Source organism: Euprymna scolopes, chromosome 25 (genome assembly GCF_053919585.1).
Source record: "Euprymna scolopes isolate OS-2025 chromosome 25, ASM5391958v1, whole genome shotgun sequence".
Lineage (NCBI taxonomy): Eukaryota > Metazoa > Mollusca > Cephalopoda > Sepiida > Sepiolidae > Euprymna > Euprymna scolopes.
This window is the reverse complement of record NC_136506.1, coordinates 96,333,225-96,350,161: the sequence shown is the minus strand read 5'-3', so window position 1 is coordinate 96,350,161 and position 16,937 is coordinate 96,333,225. Positions and strand designations below refer to the sequence as shown.

General features: G+C 33.9%; 1 protein-coding gene and 1 pseudogene across 6 annotated transcripts in view; both read right to left on the bottom strand.

The window, feature by feature from the left end:
* LOC145247539 (uncharacterized) overlaps positions 1 to 16,937 on the bottom strand; it is a 122,671-nt gene that overhangs the window by 49,851 nt on the left and 55,883 nt on the right. For all 6 annotated transcript variants that reach the window (XM_080109372.1, XM_080109371.1, XM_080109369.1 and 3 more), the window contains one exon: positions 6,380 to 8,096. In XM_080109372.1, the coding sequence (XP_079965498.1) occupies positions 6,380 to 6,980 (601 nt within the window). In that variant the 5' untranslated portion in view covers positions 6,981 to 8,096. The remainder of the gene's footprint in view (positions 1 to 6,379; positions 8,097 to 16,937) is intronic.
* LOC145247650 (U2 spliceosomal RNA) lies at positions 4,084 to 4,216 on the bottom strand (annotated as a pseudogene).

The following is a 16,937-nucleotide window of genomic DNA, read 5'->3' as shown; positions in this document are numbered from 1 at the left end:
GACTCACCATCTAGGTTTTGGTTTTGATCCCACGTCAATTTTTTCTTTTTTAACAGTTCATTTCTTGTAAGTGCAAAAATAAAAAAAACAAAAAAAAAACAATACCTTGCATTCACATGTCTGTTTCTTTCCATTTCTTTTTTTTTTAAAAAAGGAATTTAACATTACATTTAATACCAGACAACACTGGATATATCTAGTATAATTAGCATTACTTCTCTCTATCGATCTATTTTCTTACACCATCCTCCTTTCTCCTTCCAGCTGGACACATACACCTCATTTATATAGATTCTTCATACAAGTGGGTGATCTATTATTTAGAGGTAGTTGGGAGGATTTTACTAACCTAATTTTTATTCATCGCCCCCCCCCCCCACACTCAATAATTCTCACCAATGAAATTGTATATAGACATTTTCAATAAAATTTATGTACAATTTAGGAATTGTTAAGGAGGACAGCCCTGGAGTAAATGCGGTATTTTGGCGATTGATGATTCCAGTTAATAGGATAGGCATTTTCTAGTTATTGTGACAAAAGATGACCAACAATATCGATTTTATTACACTTAAAGACTTGTGCCTAATTTATTCAAATGTTAAAATGTAATTTTTTTTTTTATATTTTGTGCAAATAAATATTTCAAAACGTAGTATCTGTTCAACGATGTTACATTAATACTGTGCAGCCCGATTTTCATGAGATTAGTATAGTTTTGAAGCTCGACCCTTCAGACAACACAATGGCAAAGACGTCACTTTTAAAAAAAAAAATTTTTTTTTTTTTTTTTTTTTTTTTTTTTTTTTACTACATTCTTTTCCTCCTTTGCGGCGGTACAGGTTCGAGCCTGTCTACTTACTACCACTTTTTTTTGCTCAACACACCTCCAAACACCCGGGCAATGCTGGGCACCCAGGCTAGTATATTTATAAAATATAATGGTTTGGAAGAATCTACATAAACATATTCTGAAACTACACGACATGGTCCCACTAGTCAGTAACAATTGTGTGACCAATTCTCACTTGTGACTTAGCAATTTTTTTTTTTTAACTATTTTTTTCAGTTTATTTAGTTTTGTTTTTACTATGAAATTTTTTTAAAAAATTTCTTTTATTTCTCATGGTTGATATTTTTTAAACTCTACAAAATTGCAATTTAGTTCAAAATTCAAATTTTTAACATCAATGTTGTACTAACAAGTAGGCCAAGAGAGGGAGGGGTGCTGAGTACATAATAGAAAGAGAGAACCAACTACTTAATGTTAGCTTTTTGTATGAGCGAAAGGAAGAGGAGAGTGAATATTAATGAAACTGAATCGAATGACAAAAAAACTTTAGTTTGTTTTATTGGGTGTTTATTTCAATAAACAGATGCTTAATAGTAAACCAGTAAAAAAATAATTCCATATGTGATTAGCAAAGTCATGTTTGCAAGAAAAATACATGACTATCAGGGACACATGGCCGAGGCGACTAAGACATTGGAACGAACATTGCAAGTCTCCAAGGTGCTGAGTTCAATCCTGAGCGAAAGCAGTGACAACACAATGGCAGCGACAGCGATAGACGCAGCAGCAACAGCATTAAGCAGTAGCAGCAGGGACGGCCTGAATGGAACAAGAACATGGTACCCCCGTAACAATAAAGGGTTGGGTTCGAAATTTAAAAAAAACAGTTCCCGAGTTAGAGATACACCTGAAAAAGGCCGAAGGATGATACAGCCGAAACGTAGTGGGGGGGGGGGGGCAAAAAAAAAAAACTGAAGATGAGGAAGGGAGTCCAAAAAACCAAATCCACAATGAAATCACCTCATCCCAGAACTAGACAATTACTATCAGTGACATTATTTTTATAGTAAATCTATGTATGTATATGTGAAAATATTTAGTTGATAACACTGAAATTAATAGGAAATAATTATACATCAAGAATAGTTTATAACAAGTTAAACCTTTGGATGGATGATGAACATAGAAATGTTCATTTCAAATTGCTTTGCACATGCGCAAATTCATTCATAGCTTGAAGTGGTATAATTTTTAAAATTTCTTATCTGTCGATGGGTCTAAACGCTAATGATAGGTAACAATCTATCAAACAATAGGTGACACAGCTGGAGCGCCTTATGCTTTGGTTCTGATTCTAGCAAATCGCATTCAAGTTTTTTTTTTGTTTGTTTTTAACTTGAAACGAAAAAATGTTAAAGCGTATTTTATGACCGAGCAAGGTCGGATGCCACCCCCCCCCCCACACTGCTCTCTAGGGTCATAATAATAAAGTTCCATCTGTATAAAATAAGGATTCAATAGATCAAAAGGTAAGCAGAGAATAGGCTTCAAAAAATAAAATTGACTACAGATCTTTGACACGAACATTACCATCAACATTCATATTTGAATAAAAAAATAAAAAATATGCATCAAGTGCGCCTGAAAGCCAAATCACAACGTAATATTAGAAAAATAAATATTTTACTCGTTTGAAATTTATAACATAATATGCTTTATAACAAATTTCAAACAAGTAAAATATTTATTTTCCTAATATTACGTTGTGATTTGGCTTTTAATCGCACTTGATGCATATTTTATTTTAATCAAATTAAATCAGCGTTTCTATATGGAACTCACACTTGACATTATTCATGATATTGTTTTAATGTTTATTTTACATGCTGACATGTGTTGGACAGCTTTAAGAAACTGACTTCCAAACTAAAGTCTGGACAGGTATTTATCTCTCAGACACTTTTTATCACTTTTGTCTTCCTTGTAAACTGAACTTGCTACTTCAACTGTCCTACATTTACTAACCCGATAACTTGTTTTTTTCAATGTGACTATACCATCAAAGTCTACTTTACAACACACATCTTCGTACACTGCTTAGATCTAATCATCATAGAGAACTAAGCCAGTCTTTAATAGAGTAGAACCCCGGGATATAGTGGCCCTAGAATACGATGTGGAACACGTTTTTCCAATCCTCGTATTTGCCCCGCTTTACGGTGTTATTCATGTTATTTGATTATATACTGCTCTGTATTTTGTTACTAACTTTTAATGCTGTATCCCATGGTTCTACTGTACTCACATTACACATCCACCATATTATTATTTCTCGTCATGCAACACATGTCTTCAACTCTCATTGACCAGGTTTCACTTTCATACATCACATTGCATATACATGCCTGAGAGACTCTTCCCTTGGTCGACAATGGTAACTCTCTGCTAGTCAGTAATAACAGAAGTTCCCTGAACTTATTCCATTACTTGTAATCACACTAGCACCATAAACAGAATAAAAAACAACGTGCTTGTATTAGTCTGTCAGTTCCACTTTTTCAGAAACTACTGAGCTGAAATTTTGTATGGACCATGGCTATAAAGATGCAGCAGTATTATGGTGTGATGTCTGCTCGATGCACAGTTAAGGATTAATAAGAATTAGTCACCAAAATACCACTTTTACCCAAGAATTAGGCATAAAGTATGCATTGCGAATCAATGGGCTATAACTTTTGCGCGTTTTTAATGGGCTACAAAGTATATATATATATATATATATATATAGGAAATTTATTACTGCGAGTCCAGAATGAGTTTACATATTGTTTCAGCTAGGAGAAAATCCTCAAAAAGAGGAAATATCCGACTAGCTTTGTCAGAATTCATAGATGGACTCTCTGGCTACACATTGAGCACTCTAGTCCGGTTTTTTCACCACTGGTAAATAAATAATATATATATATCACTGTTCTCCATCAAAATAAATTGAAGGATTAAAATCATTTTAGCCAATACTTTTGGTCTCTTTTTCAATTTTGGAGAAATCATTTAATGGAAATCGCACCAGACAAGGCATAAAGTCTCTTGATGTAAGGATCTAGCAAAAAAGACAGAAGTTACCTTGAAGACCGTGTACACTTGTAAATAAAAGATATTGGAACAGAAGAGCTATTTCTTTAACCGAATAGTTATTGGCTCTGAAAGCAATCCACTTATAAGAAAGTATCTATTTACTATGCCTCCCCACGGGACAGAGTTAGACACCAGGGTCGTTTTTTAACGTGGAGAAAAGGTACAAAAATAAAAATTGTCTCAGTCGTGAAGGATTTCTCCTCCACCGAAAGAGAACAAGAAAATGAAGTGCAGCATCTGAAGAACAGATACTACACTTTGATCTTGACCAAAAGGCCAAGAACTTATAAGAAAGTAAGCAAAGCTGGCAGTAGAGAAATTTGAGTAAACTGATCAAACTGCCATGGACAAAACGACAGTTTCTGATTTTATTGCTAACTAGCGGGACCTGTGGAAATTCCACAGCAGACTTTCATATGTAATATATTATTGTTGGCATTCTGTAGATGTTCAGTGTAAAATGGAGACACTTTGTTATTGTAGCTCTTGTTAAAACTGCAAAAGTATTTTTCTAAGCTAGCAGGGACGCCCAGTGTAGCCCGATACTAAAATACGCCTAATGATATTTTAATTAATGCAGATTTTGCATATATTATTAGAGAGTCAATTTTCTATTGATTCTTATATTATAAAGCTTTGATTTCAAAAATAAACATATCCATATGACATGGGTGCATCAGCGTGAATCAAAACGGAAACCAAAATTTATGAAGAATTCTTGGTAAAATTATTTATTACAAGAAAAGGGAGACCATAATTAAATGACAGTCACTTGGAAGAAAAAAGATGCAACCATGACACAAAATAACACGATATCATTAAGATACAAATTTCCAGAAATCAAACTCTTGAATTGAATAATTAGTATTGGATTTCTCTCAAATCTTTCCAAGGAGAACCATTTCTGTTCTAGAGCCAAGTACGTCCTAGGATGGAGTACTGTTGCCATATCTAAGCAGGAGTTGCTAGAAGCTCTTATTCTGCCTTGACAAGAGTTCAAATAGACTTCATAGCCTAATAGGAGATGCCCTTCTCTCTTCCCTGCAATTTCTTTCAGACAGAAGAAATGTCCGAGCTTGTCTGTTTTGTTATTTTCATGGCAAGTGCTTGTCTGAGCTCTAATTTATGCCCCCTCCCTTGCGAAACTTTTACGAAAAAAAAAAAAAAAAAAAAAAAAAAACCACCTCATCTACAGGGTGGTCAAAAAGTCAGGTAACATTTTAAAGAAAAACGATATTAGCAATACACGTATATTTAAGTACCATAACACATAGATTTAAAATTAAAGTTTATATATTACACAAATAATATTAAACGAATAGAGATTATAATGGATCATATTGTTTTTTCTACCTTAACATGTTACCTGACTTTTTGACCACCCTGTAGCTGAAAGCTAGATCAATAATTTCCCCACTTATCTGTGCCTAAACATAGATTCCATGAACAGAGTTTCTTTCTTAGAACTGCATATCTGTTTAATTCTTCAGTTTCCCTGCTTTCCAGCCGACTAAAATATGGTCATCTTCAAGTCCAACATGAACAAGTTCTTGAGCCGTCCCCTTAAGTAATCTAATTTACCAAATTTCCACTTCTAATGATTACTAGAATATTGTCCCATTGATTACTGCACACTTGAACCCTTCTCTTCAAGTGGCCTCCAGGCCTTGATAAGTGGCAACTCCTTTGTAAAAGACACTACCAAACAAATCGATTTCGAGTATTTAGGAAAATTGAGAAAGCAAATACGAGCTCCAATCCCTTGCCCCTCAAAACATCTGCGACAAGAACTCTTCTAGGAACAAATCATAGCAAAGAACTTTTTCTATACCAGAAGTCAAAAGAAACTTCCATGAACAAAGTTTTTTTCCTAGAATATCTCATCTATGGAACAAGATACAAGTCTGCTTCCCAACAGACTGCAGCATGACAGTCTTCAAATCTAATGTAAATAAATACTTGTTGAACCATCCTAATTCATCTGTCTTAAATAATCTTCTCTTCATCCCACCCATTGTTTTCCAGGTCCTCTTGTGGTGACAATCATTGTCCAACTAAACTTCTGAGTGATCCCTTATAATAAAAAAATAAAATAAAATGTCAATCTTTTTTATGTACAGATTTATAATTAGGGCTATGACAAGAGAATATTCTTTTCATTATTTTGACTCCAGTATATATCCATTAATATTTTATGTAGTTTTAGATAGAATGTGGTACTCAATTGATTAACAGTGTTGGATATATACTCAAGCATCAAAACAATTTTCTCTTGTCATAGTCCTACTTATAACTTAAAAATTATATTTTTAATAACTTCACCAATTCAGAGGTCATTTTAGATCAATAAAAGTGAACATTGATAAAAGATAGACCCCCCCCCATCAATTTCTTTAAAAAAAAAAAAAAAAAAAAAAAAGTGTATACCTGTAAATAAACAAACATACTTACCATTCGATTTATCATCCTTTTTCTTATTTTTGGAGTTGGGTTTTTGCGGTTTGGAACTTGGATCTTTGACCTCTTTCTTTTGTTCGTTCTTGCCAGACAAATTAGCATTGACATTCTTTGTATCGACTTTTGGCGGTTCTGTAGTCGGAGTACTAGGATTGTTTGCCGCAGCATTTTTTTTATTTTTCTTTTTGTTACTCGTGGCATTTGGGTTGTTGTTGTTGCTTGGGACATCGATAGTCTTCACAGTGGGGACATCATTAGAAGTAGTAGTAGTCGTAGTGGTGTCACTAGTGGCAGGAGGGTTATTGTTAGAGGCAGTTGTTACTGGGGTAGCAGGAGCATTATCGATTATTATGTTTGTGTTTTCCGACGGACCAGATTCCTTGTTGTCGGGATTTTTCAAAACTTCCACTTTATCTTCAGTTGGTGAGACGCATCCATCAATTTCCAAATCCGCATCATCTGTATCATCCAAGTCTGGTACATAGGCAAGAGTTTCCAACGGATCATCACTAGATGGACTAACTTCCCGACTGCTCAAGTTGTCCTCAAGGCTGGAAATTGAGAGCATTTCCGTTCCTGCGGTCAACGACTCCATTTCCAGATTGGTATCAGGAAATAGAATGGTCTCTGCAGCGGATGAAGATGGTAGCACAGCTGGTGTTTGCTCCGTTGGTGAATGGTTGGATTTGGGGTTATGGCGTGGCTTCTCTTTGAGGGGGGTATAGTTTTCTGATAGAGATTCAACTAGCTGGCCCTCAACAAGGATTTTGGTTTCTGCAAATACTGGTGTAATTGCTACACAGTTTTGGTTTGGTTCCTTGGTCACTGAAGACTCTTCAAGCTGAACAGAAACATCTATCGGATCTCTTGGGTTTTTCAACTGTATGCCAGTATTTACATTCCGTTCAATTAATCTTTCGGTCAACAATTCTTCGGATTTAAAATCATTACACACGCATTCTTCACTTGGCCTTTCAGAGGGGTACACAAATTCCTTAAACTGTTGCTCTCTAGGAATAAAATCAAAGCCTTTATCAGCAGGCAGGTCTGTATTTGAAACAGCGTCAGGCGGGGCAAATATTTCCGATCTCACTTCAGTCGATGAGTCAGGGTTTACGATTTCACGTTCTATCGATTCCGATTTTAGCTCGTTTTGGTTTTTAGATTTCAAAAATTCAGTTTCTAAAAGGTTATTCGGATCTTGACTGGTATTTCTCGAGACGTTAGCCGATTCGTTTAATTGTATAACAGCGTTTAAAATAATTTCATCACACGGCACTGCTTGGCCTTCAGGAGGAATCGTATCGTTAAACGTATCACAAATATCCGACACTTGATTAACAAATGGAGTTATAAAATCAACAGATGGCTCAACTGTTTTAGGCGCTGAACCAATATTGGAACAATCAGTTATTTCTTCTGAATTTGCAGACTTCAAAGAATGACAATTCTCTTCTATGACAAAGTTTTCAGAGGAAGGCTGCGGAGAAATGTTTTCAATAAACGATGAGCAAGAATGACTCTCGCAAGCTTCGGGGGAATCGCAGGCAGAATGAGACTTTGGATCAGGTTCTTCTGCTGGGTGTTCCTTTGGGGCCAAGGAGATTAGGTTGTGCTCACTTTGAGTTTGAGGTTGTAAAGTGCACACAGCCTCTTCACCTTTTTCTATTGGAGATGAAGGACACGATTCATCTGGTTCACCATCTAAGACCTAAAAAGAAAAGAAAACAAAAATAGTTTTAAATGCTTGGAAACAAGTTTTTATAAATTATAGAACTAGCTGTTCCAACCTGGTATTGCAGTTACTTATAATTTGTTTTGCTTTTTAAAGTATGCCACGTTTTATTTTTAATAATTGTTTTTTTTTTTTTTAACAAGTTGCCACATAAGATTCAGAAGAGCAATAATATAGAACATTAAAATGGGAGCTGAATTTATAATTGTAAATAAAGCAAAATTTTAAGTTCATTTCATAGCATATCAACTATGCGCTATATATATATATATATATATATATATATATATATACATACATACATGAAAACAAAGGGATGTAGTGTTTACCCGATATACGCAATAGTAAACTTCAAACTAATATAAATAACAGTATATATGTATAGAAAATTTAATCCCAACTGAATTAAAAAAGCTCAATACACAATAGAGAATAAAGCTTATAAGAGATAGAAAATTAAAACTAAGTTAAACTTTACAATCAATTTTTTATTTGGCAATTTATAACTACAATTGTGGTTTCACTTAATGCCTTCACTAGCAAATTCTAGCATTGCTACAAATATAATTTGCTGATTTCTTTATGTCCTCTGATGAGAAGAATAACAAGAATAGCATTCTTTGAAACTCCGCGGAATAAGGACTTTGTAAATTATTTTTTGGAGTATTCAGTCAAACAATAAATTTTGACTGTAAAGTTCAACTTACGGTTTTAATTTTCTTTCTCATATATATATATATATGCACACACACAGATAAAGTTATTTTAAAGGTTTTATGGTTCAAGTTAAAATATTTTAGATTTCTATTAAATTGGTTCATAAGCACATAGAATCCATCAATTATTTAGAACCTATTTAATAGTTAATTCCTTTGCTGTGGTGTCAACTTGCACTACTGCTTGGTCTTTTGCATACGTGACCTACTGCTGCTACATGCGTCTCCGTGGCTTTGTAGCAAAACAAGCTACATTTTGTTCTCCAAAATTTTTCTACAGTCACCATCATTCTCAATGAACTTTTGCTAAGAATTAGATGATGCAAATCTGCTTCAGGTCCATGACTGGGGGGTTGCTTTCTTAGAGACTCACACTGTAAATATCTGGCACAGAGAAATTAAACTTTCAGCTCATGAATGCATAAGTTCAGTCATAACAATTCGCTATCCCTTCTGATGTTAAATAGCAGGATTAAAAGTTAATTAGCTATTATCGATCGATCGATAAGACGACAACAGTGATCTTGCTAAAATAGTTTATATTAAGAATTATTGTTTAGAGATATGAATTGGTCACTGAAATATTTTTTTAAAAATTAGTTTAAATAAAATATAAACAAAATACAACTAGAACAACCTTGAGCAGTGTCAATGAATCACATGCGATTCAACGACACTGCTCGGAACTCATGAATGAAGCATGTCCTTGTCAGAGTACGTAGCAGACAGATCAAAAAGATTAGAGCTAGGTGCTTGGTTTCTGTCACCAACGTGTGTAGGTGTGCTCCAGAGAGCCAGGGAGCGAGACTAGATGAAACACGCATGTAAACAGACTCCTGTTAAAAACAGCCGAAGTAAATTTATATTCCTAAAATATAAAGTCATTGTCCTGTGGTTCACAAAGAAAAATCAGGTGTATCTCAATCATCTTATTGTGTCAATATGGTGAACAGTCATCGGTGTCCAACAGTACTCTTTATTCACCCCCACTTTATCTGTGCCTAAACCTAAACGTAGATTCCATGATCAAAGCTTCTTTCTTAGAACTGCACGCCTGTGAAATTATCTTCCGTTTTCCTGCTTTCCAGCTGTCTATAATACGGTTGTCTTCAAGTCCAACGTGAACAAGTTTCTGATGAGCCGTTCCACTTAAGTTAACAAATTTACCGAACTTCCATTACTATCGATTACTATATTGTCCTTTTGACTACTCTACACTCTTTAACCCTTATCCTTGCATGGCCTCTCGACCTTGATAAGTGGTGACGCCTATGGTAAAAAAAAAAAAAAAAACAGCAGGAAGACAAAGGATTTTCCAGACAGAAAGGTATGAAACAAGTTTTCCATATATCATCCCCCCGCAATGTAATACTGATCCATTCAGGTGGAATTAAAATAGGAGGCATTACTTTTGGAACGCCCCATAACTTTCAATTCTGCAACCTAATTTAATTTTTTTTTTTTTTCGTTCAACATTTTCATAAAACAGCTTTCTGCATATATTTTATAAAGTTTAAATTTCAAAAGTTGTAAATTCTTTTTTAATACAACGAAAGAATTATATCTTGATATTCACAAATTAAATATTTACATATCACTGCAAGTAAAACGGTTGCATTTACGAGTAATTTTTCAAAATGTCGACTATAAATAATGAAACACTTATCTTTTTGCGATTGTACTTCTTTCATTGACAATCTTCTAAAAGGTTACTACTGAATTAAATATCTTTTCAACTGTTTGTTTTTTTATAAAAACGAATAAAGTTAATTTAAACAATAAAAGTTTAGACTAATATACTTTTTTTAAACAAAGCCTATTTAAAAAAAATCTGAAATTAGAATGTTTATACCTTCAAGTATCAACATGAAATTTGTACATTTAGAATTAAAAAAAAAAAAAAAAAAAAAAAAAAACCTTAAAATCTTTGATGCACCTACTTGTTACAAAACGAAAATGTCATTCTAAAAATCATGTGGGTTTGGTTAGTAACTTTTCTATTTGGCTAGTAAACGAAAATATTTAGTTATCAAAGGTCAACTAAAGAGTTTGTCTGTAGAGTCCTGCATACGGTGAATTCATGTGTTCAGTTATGTAAGACCAGTTAGAAGTAAGAGAAAAAAATATATAGAAAGAGAAAAGTGGGTTTATCAAGTAACAAAGGAAATAGGGTTTATCAGTAGACATAGATAGGGATTTGTTCCTTAATGCAAACAAAAGAAAGCTCAAGTAGGGTTTAAAATTAAAGATTTCCCAATGACTAACTAAAGAACCGAACAGTGGATATAAATATATTCAGAGTTGGTTTGCTAGAAAAGAAAAATTAAATATAAAAAGAAAAGTAGGCTTATCGGTAAAAGAAATAGCATTTATTAGTAGACAATAGGAATTTGTTCTTTAACGTAGACAAAAGAGAGCTCAGGTAGGGTTTTAATCCAAGTGTAGCAATGACGTTAACAAAAGGACCAGACAATGGATGTAGATATATTTAGAGTTGGTTTGCAGACACGGAGAGTGGCTATGAGTTAATGACAGTAGGAATGGTTTACAGACAACAGAGTCCAGTGGACAACGGTTGCGACTGACAATTGAAGACGAGTATAAAAAAAAAAATACAAAAAAGGAGCTGATGGCAATTAACGGACATGGTCTCAACAGAACACACAATCTTTAGAATTTAAAAGGCTCGGGAATGTCAGACATGCACCCAGAGTCCAACAATTATATACAGAAGTTGTCAGAGTCAGTGTTATAGCGTTTGGTTGTATTTTTATACTCGTGAACTGTTGTGCACCCTCGTGGCAACCGACAATGCATAATAGACAACGCTAGTAGAATCATAACAGAAATCCACAGCACACGCAGGTGGGGGGGGGGGGGACAGTCTCATAGTCTATCGTACAGAAGATTGAAATTGATAGTAACACATTAATCGTTAGTAGTTCCATAATCACATTTAATTTTTTTTTTTTTTTTTTTTTTTTTTTTTTTTTATCAACACCTTATACTGTACCAATACAGCACTCAGCATAGGCGGTTTGAACCATCTTCCAACAGAGGAAGTGTCTATGGAATATCCAAATAAGCAGCTTCCAGTTGCATGCATATCCCAATTAGGGCAGACGGCGTTTTTGCAGGGAGGTGTTAACGTCCTACATACAGCACCTAATATTCACAAACTGTCACCCATCTGGTACTGGCCAGGCTAAACGTTGCTTAATTTTGTGATCTAACAAGAACCGGAGTGTCAATGTGGTTTTGCTTATTCCACACCTTATAGATTAAAATTATTTAAATTATTCTTATCTTGGTTAACAGGATAAGAGTGTTAAGTTATATTCTGCAGTTAAAATTAAACCTTCAACAACCAAAAAACTGTCACTTAGAACGGACCATTAATCGACTATTTGGGAGGGAGGAGAGGGATTAGCTGAAATGTTGAAGTCGAAATCTATATATCTATAAAAGAGTGTGTGCGTGTGTGTGCGCGCTTCTCCCTACACAATATCTGTCAATTTTTCAGTATACAGACTCGAAATTTGATATACAAGGTACTGAGATTTGGGAAAATCTTTGCAAGCGGTTTTCGACCAGAAATTTAGCTGCCAAGGAGTCAAAGTTCAACGATTTGACCTTTTAAAACTCTACCAAACACCTCCGCCAATTTTGGGTTTAAACACTTGAAATTTTAGATATAGGTTGCTTGGACATGGATCTAACTTAACTTGATTAGAGCCCAAAACAATAAATTTTAAGGGGTCATAATAGGGGTCAAAGTTTAAAAAATTGACCATTTTTTTTCTGCTCAACATACACCTCCAAACACCCGGGCAACGCCGGGCTGAAATGCTAGTAATAAAAGTTAATTATCAAGTCTCATCTCAAAAATTCCAAAAACATTCCTTCAAAAATTCTTCTGGAACCTCTCATGCAAGACAAACTTAACTAACTACTAGCAGGTGGATCGGCGTTGCCTGGTCATAAAATACACTTAAATATATTTTTATTCATACAGATTATGTATTCATTATTGTAAAGACAACTCCCTATACATTATTATATTGAACCTAATATATAGTAGGGAGATCAAAACTAAATATATACAACTTGGATGCCATCAGCTAGAACTGAAACCTAAACATAACTCTCCACCCTCACTCCCGAGTCCCACCCATACGCATGCATATTTCACCCATCATCCCGCTTTTAAAAGATGGAATCGCCTGGTCGAAGACAGGATTCAAGAAAAAATGCCAGGACAGTCCAGAGTTTTGTAATTAGATCAAAAAAAAAAAAAAAAAAAAAAAAAAAAAAAAAAAAAAAAAAAAGAAAACAAATGAACAACTAAAAACTATTCTTGTTTAGATTTGGTTATACGAGAGGTTTGCCTTAAGCATTTCACGCATTTGGTTTCGGGACTATTTTTCTTGTTCCTGTTTTTTGGCTGCCGTTTACCTTCTGGCCTTCAAGTGGGCGTTTACTTATTTTGGAAGAATGTTATTAAAAGGTCGAAAGGTAGGCGGATGAAATTTGAAAACAAATACCAACCGGAAAACCTTCAAAAGCAAATATGCAAAATCAAAGTTTTGCGGCTCTTTATTTTTAGCCATACACAAACCATTCAATACCGTTCTACAGGGTGACAAAAAAATGCCATGGAATCATTAAAACTGAACATTCTTTTCTGCAATTAAATCATTTGGTACAAAAACTTCAGTTTATGATTGATATCAGTAAATTTCAGATGTTCAAGAGGAGGGAGGGGGTACTTTGGTTATTGTCTTATCAGCAAGTGATAGGATTTTAAATTAAGAAAAAAAAAAAAACGAACTTTTATTAATTTACTGTTTGTGTTTTTCTGTTTTCTTATTGGATAATTAGTTTCATTTCATAATTACAATTTTATTTATGCATGTTTTTTACATGGTGCTGAATTGCACGTAATTTGGGGGTCCTTACCAAACTCATTTTTGGGTCTATAGACTTAAAACTTGATATACAGGTACTCGGACCCATAGAACAAAATAGATTTGGTTTTAGCATACATAGTTTAATGTAATGCATATGTATTGTGCATGTGCAAAATTACATTTATACGTGCAATTGCATTAATTCATCAAGTTTTGATATGCTGGTGTTGTTAACGCAGATGGCATCAAATGCCGCTAAATAGCTAAATGTTTTGGTTCTAGGTAATGGCACCAAAGTTTTTAAAAAGTTGAAATCACTATATTGTGTACAATATAATAATCAATAAAGAATTGGTTCTATAATATGAAATCTAGATAAAATATATTTAAGCATACTTTATGACCAGGCAACACTGGACAGCCAGCTAATACTCAATCAATTGCGTTCATAATTTAACTGATGATTCAGCCATCGTATTCTCTCTGATCTACAAGTGGTTTTAAGCCTAGATAAGTGAAGTGCCCCGACATGTTGCAAAGGGGATTGGGGGGGGGGGAGATTAAAGAAAAATTACAAGAAAAATCAAGTCTGGAAACAAACTAATGAAAAAAAAACAAAGTTACAAATTTAAATGCAAAAGCAATTTTTCAATTTATTTAATTTAACTAGCCCGGGTGTTTGGAGGTGTGTTGAGGAAAAAAAAAAAAAAAAAAAAAAAAGTGGTAGTAGACAGGCAAGCTCAAACCCCTACTGCGAAGGATGAAAAGAATCTGAGGGAGGTCTTTGCTGTTGCGTCCACTGCCAAATAGGAAGTGGTGAAGGTTTAAATTAGGGCTAGTCAATTGAAAAGAATGGATGACTTTCGAAAATATCGGCGAAAAAGTGACCCCCTCCTTGTAGAAAAGGGCCCAGTTGAGGATGTCGAAAGTTTAAGGCCAACATACATTTAAACAGACAGGTGAGATTTATATAATTGCAATAGTGACCCCTGAAAACTGAACTTTCTTCAGGATCCACAGACCCACCTTCAAGCCCACGGTTCGGATTCTGGCAATGCAGACCTAACTTGCTCTTTTCCTTCGTAGAGAAAAAGGAAACATGTATTCAACGCCCTAAGAAAGTCGTAGGGCACAGCAACCGGAACGTTGTGCTAATAACACCAAAGATGAGAATAATTGTCTGATTAAATCAAAATCAGAAAACATTCACGTCTCTTAAAAATTCAGAATTGCATTAAGTGTAATTGTTGGAGAAAAAAAATTTGCATCAATCTAGTTAAAGTTTTGAATTGTAAAGAATTGCAGAAAAAAAAAGGGGGGGGGTAATATTAATCCAGTCAGGATCAGCAGTAATCCTTTTATGTAAAGGCAAAAAGCTATGACTGAAAAAATAGAGATTCAGTATTATTTATACAGTGATTCCGATACCCGACTGGTTTATTCCAGGGTTCATACAGATTTTTTAATGTCCAGTTTCAAGGCTTTGTGAACGTTTTTCAAGGTCTTTTGCCAGAAAAAAAAAAAAATGCAAGTTTTTAAGACAATTTGGGGCTCGTTTTACAATCCACAGTGATTCGAAAAAGTGGTAAAAAATATTTTTAAATATACAACAAATAAATGTTACCAGAATCAACAGTTACTTTGCAACCTAGCTGCATCAGGTGTTTTTTTGTTTTTTTTGTTTTTGTTTTTTTGTTTTTTTTGTTTTTGTTTTTTTTAATAGCTTTAAATGCTTTTTATTTCAGATATTAACTTTTTATGGCTTTTAATTTCCAACCAAGATGGCTGCAGTCTTGCCCACTTTTTGGGAGCTCAGCCGGCCTAATTTTAAATTATCACAATTTTTTTGTCATTGGAGAGTCCCATCTGCACAAGGAAAGTATCTATTTTTAGGAGGGGGGGGGGGTATGGTATCCGCAACTACTTTGTTGCCCTAACCTCCCAAAAACTTAAATTTTAAATGAGAACAAAATAAGACATTTGAATCCATCATGAAACTACTCGAGGTAGTTTGTGATAAAGGGTCATAACTCTCGTATCCACAATACTATGCAATTTCAGAACAATGTATACCAATATTTAAAACATTTTAACGGTATTTTTATTAATACTTCAAAAATAACTTAATATTTATTTCGATTCTATTTTTACTATTGCAACACAAACTTTTACTGTACATAAATACGATTTTCAAGGCCTTTTCAAGACATTTTCCATATTTTCAAGGATTTTTCAAGCCTGTACAAACCTTGTGTTTGTATTAGCCGTGGTTGTAAATATAATCGTCTGAATCTTTTGATCATACCCAATAACATTTATGCCAAAAATGTTGCAACAGCACGACCCATGGACAGAGGAAAGTGAAGATAAAGATAAAGGATAAAGTTTGAATGTATATTCTCTATATGCAGTGTACATCTATGCCCACTCAACACCTCAGAACATTGTGTGCTTAACCATTTTAAAAAATCTTATTTAATGATTCACAATTTATGGAACAAGTTCAAATTTTGGCAAGCAATAAACTACAAAAACAGTTCAGATAGAACCATTTCAATTTTTAGTAACAATGTTTATCATAAAATACTGTTAAAAACTATACATATAAAATATTTTCATGTGTCGATGCAAACGTTTAACAATTTGGATCATTCATAAAGATAAGGGTTTTTGAAATTTTTCTTCACTAAGCTGAAATTTGTATTAATAAACAAGGTAGGATTTTTCAAAATTTAAAAATTCTAACTTGCACATCTTTGGTATTATGGAAATACAATTTTTTTTTTTTTTTTTTTTTTTTTTTTTTTTTTTTTTTAATTATGCACAAGTTTTGTCAGACAGGGTTTTTTTGTTTTAATTGAAAGCATTAGTAATAAATAAAAATTAGAACTAAGTAAAATCTTGTCAGGAGAGATAGATGAGAGTAAAAGATCTAGGTAGGTATTACATAAAATAAAAACAAAAAAGCAGAAATGAACAAATAGAAAAATAAGTAGAAAATATAAAAAATATAAATTCCAAAAGCAAAAGATTAAAAACATGAAATGAATGAGTATGGAAGGAGGACAGTCTACAGAAGAAAAAAAAATGGGGGGGGGCAGTCTACAGAAGAAAAGGGGGGGACAGTCTACAGAAGAAAAAAAGGGGGGGACAGTCTACAGAAGAAAAAAAAAAGGGGGGGGGCAGTCTAC